At 34.0% G+C, this 6,133-nt stretch overlaps 1 protein-coding gene across 1 annotated transcript in view; it reads left to right on the forward strand.

Annotated features, from left to right (window-relative positions):
• LOC108977622 (receptor-type tyrosine-protein phosphatase epsilon-like) overlaps positions 1 to 5,877 on the forward strand; it is a gene marked incomplete at its 5' end in the record, with an annotated part of 19,598 nt that extends 13,721 nt beyond the window's left edge. Inside the window, 1 exon segment of the mRNA XM_018947391.1 lies at positions 5,301 to 5,877. Coding sequence (XP_018802936.1) covers positions 5,301 to 5,855 — 555 coding nt within the window.
• Positions 5,878 to 6,133: the final 256 nt, after the last annotated feature.

Below are 6,133 nucleotides of genomic sequence, written 5' to 3' on the forward strand. Positions count from 1 at the left end.
TTCGAACTTAACCTTCTTATGGAGCCAAGAAATACGAGTACCAAGTTTCTTCATGATATCTCAATTTTTACTCAAGTTACAGCTTGCACGGGCGGACGGACAGACGGACGGACGGACAGACAGACATCCGGATTTTAACTCTACTCATCACCCTGATGATTTTGGTATATATAACCCTATATCTGACTCTTTTAGTTTTGGGACTTACAAACAACCGTTATGTGAACACAATTATAAAACTCTCTTTAGCAACATTGTTGCGAGAGTATAAAAAGCAAAATTGCTAACAAAAAGCGAATTAATCTCCTCTCTCAATTGCTTAAAAACACAGAAGTAATATAAACAATTCGTGCATAGCTAAATAGCGCAATGATCTCTACAACGCTCTCAATTGCACAAAACAAAAGCACGCACAAGTCCACTTATTAAGGTGTATCTAAATTCAAAATATTTGGACACCGAATATTTTAATAAATCAAAAGCGCCTTTTTGATTGCAATTTACAATTTAAACATATATTCAAAATAAAATATATATTAAAAAAAACATTATTTCATTTAAATTAAATACGAAGTATGAAAAGAAAAATCAAAAATGATGAAAGTTGATAACAATCAAAATACACCTGCAGGAGCTCACGCTCAAATCAGGTTGCTAAATTTATTTCAGAAAGTGAACGTTTAACCAGATCCTGCACTAGATTTCTTCTTCACCGATTCAGAGTACTCTTGAATGTTTACCATCGGTACTACAAATCAAAATTATAAATCTCGACAATTTTTTTACACGACTCCAAGCGGTTCATGACGCCATAGTAGAATCTGACGATTCAGATCTACCTCAAAATTTTAAATCGTCGGCTTTCGATATCTACGAAAACAAAACCTTCGATCTTCGATCAATTAAAGCTAATAAAACCAATTGAAACTACTCCATATCCGAGAATAGAGCTGCCACAAGAAGACAGTCAGAAGGCAAGTTCAGGCATCCAACTCGAGGTGCCCGCTTGTGACACAGAAACCTTTTACGGTGGTTATGAAGAATGGCCGTCCTTCCGAGACATGTTTATGGCCTTGTACATAAACCATCCTCAATTATCACAAGCTCAAACATTGTATCACCTCAGATACAAAACTAAAGGCAGCAGGCATAATAGTAAAACAGTTCGCTCTTAATGACGATAATTTTAATTTGGTTTGGGAAGCTCTAAAAGCCAGATATGAAATCAAAGGAATGCTGGTCGATAAGCAAGTAACGATACTACTAAACTTGCCTAAAATCAAGAAAGAAACAATTGAAAAATTTGTAATAATACAATCTACTGTTTCTAATTGTTTGTCGATTCTGTCGACACAAAATATTCCCACAGATATCTGGGACCCAATTCTGGTAAACATTTGCATCGCCATATTACCTTAAAAGTCATTACTTCTATGGGAGCAATCGCTCTCATCACGAAAAAAGTGCCCAACGTGACAACAAATGAAAGATTTTCTCACCACCCAATATGAAATAGGAAAGTTAGAAAAAAAATAATCAAAATTAAGAACATTAAACACGACCAAAATGGAAGCTTAAATAGACCCCAAGGTATTAACAAAAACAATTCGAACCAAAACTTTCACAAAACGCAATCGTTCACATCTGAACAATGCACCAGAGGGCATAAGCTTAAAACTTGCTAGAATTTTAAAAAATTGAATGTCACTGAAAGGAACAACTTTGTCAGGTCTAAAAGAATCTGTACAAACTGTTTGTTCCACTCACACAATCTTAATAATTCCAAAAGCAAATTTAACTGCTTATATTGTCACAGCGGACACAATTCAATGCTTCATTACAGCAGATATCCAATCTCACCCCAAAGAAGCACTTATACACAAAGAACCACGGGTTTAATTGCAAAAGCAACTCCCGAAACAAAAACTCCAGCAATTTGCCAAGAGACATCATGCTGTTCAAAGGCATGAAAAACTCAAACGCTACACAGCGAAAATCATGGTACTGCTACCCACAGCCGTCGTCTAGCGGATAAGCGAATTAATGCAGAAACTATAGTCCTACCGCAATTAACAAATATGTTCCAAGCTATCACATAGACAGCAGACATTGGCAGAAGGTCTCACACTTAAAACTAAGAGATCCCTACTGAAACAAACCATCTCAAATAGATATTACATTAGGCAGCGACCTTCTACCGCAAATATTACTTCACAATTAAGGAAATTTCGAGATATAGGGAAACTTCCTCCCATATTAAAAGCACAAACAACTTTTCGGCCCCGCAGGATGGCTTTCGCTAATAATGAAAAGAAAAAATCAATTCTGAACAAATCCTAGTGCGGTGGCGGGCTACTAAACGCCAAATTAGTGTATATGCACTAAAAGCATAACACAGTTGTATCAAAAACAACGACATTTTTCTTAACTTTTCAAAAATAAATAAAATCAAAAAGGAAGTTAGAGGATCACTATACTCCCAATGCGATACATTGACGCACCTACTCTTACAAAAAGCTAAGGTCGCTCTTATCGCAACTATCCAACTGCTTCTCATATGCATGGGTTAAGGGAATCAGCTGTATAAAGCTTCCAAATAACTATGAACAATAGTGTACAGTATTATCAAAAATCGAAGCCGATTTCAATTCGCGGCCATTCACTGCATGCTCGCAAGATCCCTCTCATATAATAGTCCTAACCGCAGGGTATGTTTTCAAAGGCGCACCCATTCAGGCCATACCTGAGCCAGGCATGGAATTGCGGTCCGCGTTGAAACTATAAAATTTAGAATATTCATAAAAATTGGCATTATGGCAATATGGCATTAAAACTTAAAATACGTAATTCATAAAAATTGATAGAGCAAGCAAAAAACAAAAGAAATCAGTTAATCCAGAATAAAAACAGAAATAGGGAAAAAATATTTACATAGCTACATAATTATTCGTCGCTACTTGATAACAAGTTCAACTGTTTGCGACGAACTGGACTAAAGTCGGTATCATCACTGGAGATATGCATCAAATTATTCAATGGTGACTTTCGGCCAGTAATAGAGTTTTGAACTGTCGAAAGGTCTTGCGCCGTCGACTTTTTTATTAAAAAATATTTTATTGAAGTTGAACCATTCCTTTTTTTATTTGCATAAATCTTTATACCAAGCAATACAAATATTAATATCTCGTTCGAATTTTAGGGCACGTTCCATATTAGTTTAATTTTTTGAGAAATGATTCACAATACTGTTATGTGAAATGTTAGACCGTCATCAATTAAACTAGCAGTTGGTTGACCGTCGGTCGGTTTTCTACCTGTTATCAGTTTTAATCAATTAATTCAATCAGACAATCATCATCTAGAGGTTTATCTATCATTAATTCGTCGGCATCTTCATTTGTAGGTCGTCAAATCCTTCTCCTCCGATTTCGATATGTTTTCCATACATCAACGGCCGTAAGGTTGTAAGGTTGCCCTACTAATAAAGCTTAAACCCTGATCTTATGGTTGAATCAAGAAAGTGGTATTAGATGCAAAAATATTACTTTAACATTTGAATGTTCTAAAACGGGATGCATTGGCGCATTATCTATGAGCAAAAGCATTTTAAATTAAGACATTTCTGTTCCATATATTTTTTTTATCATTTTTTTTTTTCAACCGTGTAACTTCATATCCGTATAAAAACAAACCGGGTAAAATAAGAGTTGGGTGTATTAATGTTCAGGCTGACGATAAGTATTTAACCCGTGTGTTTTTATGTCTGACCATCCGTGCCAAATAAATTCCGCACAAAAAGTATCTGGAAATTGTAAATAAAACGCAAAATATTTAATTTACTATTTATTTTGTCGCCTCAAAGTAATTCCCATCACAAGCAATAAACGATTATTCCAGTCCTCGAACAACTTTTCATAACCACTTTTTGGGATGACCTTTAGCTCCTCGAGCGAATTTTGTTTTATCTCTTCGAACGACTTAAAACGGGTTCCATAGTACGGCAACTTTAGTTTGGGCAACAAAAAAAAAAAAATCACACGGAGCCAAATCTAGTAAATACTCGTACGATGATGCTAACTATTTTTATAAACTATGTTTTTACTTAGTTATGGTTTGTTTTTTTTACCTCCATTACGATAATGGTTGAGTTGTTTGCATGTCAAACTCATAAACCCATATCTCATCGCTAGTTGTAATGCTTTCCATGAATGTGGGATCGGAATTCGCTCCATCCAAAGAGACCTGCTTACGGTACTCTTTGTGAAAAAAAACAAGAACGCGTTTCATACCCAAAACATCAACTAAAATCATTCGAATGGACTTGTAAAATACCAAAATGTATTGTAATCCATTCACGATTTCGTTGAACAATGAATGTGGAATTCTTTTTAAACATTTTTATACTCTTGTAACATGATACTAGAGAGAATAGTGGTTTTGTTCACCTAACGGTTTTTAGTATCACATAAAACTAATCAAGATAAATGGTAGGATGGATGGTATGTAGGTTTATGGTATACATATATAAATGATCACGATGAGTTGAATTCCGAACGACAGTCATATGGTCGATTTATCCGTCCGTCCACCTGAATAAGCGGTAACTTTAATAAACCTTAGTACCTTGATATATTTACTTAACTTGGTAAATACGTTCGGATTGCGAAGATGAGTTCAAAGTTCATCATAAACGGATCTCTTTTATGCAAATAAAACCTCATGAATTAGCAAGTTAAGCTCCAAATTGAAATACAAAACTGTAATTTGGCCTCATCGGAGAGATAATTAATAATAATTTTCTAAATTTGTAAATGCTATTCTTGTGTATATATTTCCATGATGAAATTGTAAACATTACAGGAATACAAGTACAATAAAAACAAGTAAAGAAGTCCTAAGTTCGAGTACAACTAACCATTTTATACTCTTCCAACTTGCAAGAATCAAAAGCAAGGAAATACTTTATGATGTAAAACCTATCATATAGAGTAAAGTTAGATGATCGAAAATCCTGATATTATTTATCTACTTAGACTACTACTTGGGATAACTCAAATTTTGGCCGATATATGCGGTACAAAGACACCCCGAAGCTTGAATATCTTTATATTAATTATATGGGGGCTAAGGGAAGTATTGGTCCTGATGTTTCCTTCTATGTGTTAGAAACTTAAGGGTTTAAGGTACAAAACAATAGAAAAATACTAAAGACAAATAATATTGTCAACAAATAGAAATAACTTTACATTTATATACATATATGTTTGGTGATATATCTTAAATTTTTTTAATCTTTTCAGATCAAATGCCACGAATATTTTCCTTATGCTTCAAATGGAATTTCGGTTATTATCAGGAAGAAAACATGCTTTGAATATTATGACCGATCCGAGATGTTAATTACTCAGGAAAAGTATGGATTAAAACGCAAAATTGATCATTTCTTTTTCAAAAAATGGCCAGATCATGGATGTCCCAAGGATCCTGCGCACTTGATAAATTTTATTCGTAAAATAAGAAGTTATCGACTGTCTAGTTATTCGCCAACTGTTATTCATTGTAGTGCAGGAGTCGGACGAACTGGTACATTTATCGCTTTGGATATAATAATGCAAAGGTTGAAGCACGAGTTTAAAATGAATATTTATGAAACTGTTAAGAAGCTACGATTTCAAAGAATGAAAATGGTTCAAACTATAGAGCAATACACTTTTTTGTACGAATCTGCGTATGAACTTGTCCGTCGTAATATTAAAAAACAAATATTTGATGAAAACAAACTAATTTTTCCACATAGAGGTGTTATAATGGCAACTATGTATAATTCTGAAGAGCGAAATAACGAAAATGTCTAATTTGTAATAGCAACTTATAATATTAAACACATGTATAAAATGTTGGTAAAACTATTAAAAGTTAGAAAATAAATGTTCTATAAAAAATAATATGTTGTTAATTTTCCATGGAATTTTTAATTGACTAAAAATTTGACACATGTTACTATTAACAAAGAAGTCCACATGGCATTGCAGACTCAACTGAGTGCTATTAGTGAGAGTTATATAATATTGGGCCGTATGTACTGTATAACTGTATATCACTATATCGGCTCCACCGATTTGGCTGGAAATTG

This window comes from Bactrocera latifrons, unplaced genomic scaffold, assembly GCF_001853355.1.
Source record: "Bactrocera latifrons isolate USDA-ARS-PBARC rearing strain unplaced genomic scaffold, ASM185335v1 scaffold_929, whole genome shotgun sequence".
NCBI lineage: Eukaryota > Metazoa > Arthropoda > Insecta > Diptera > Tephritidae > Bactrocera > Bactrocera latifrons.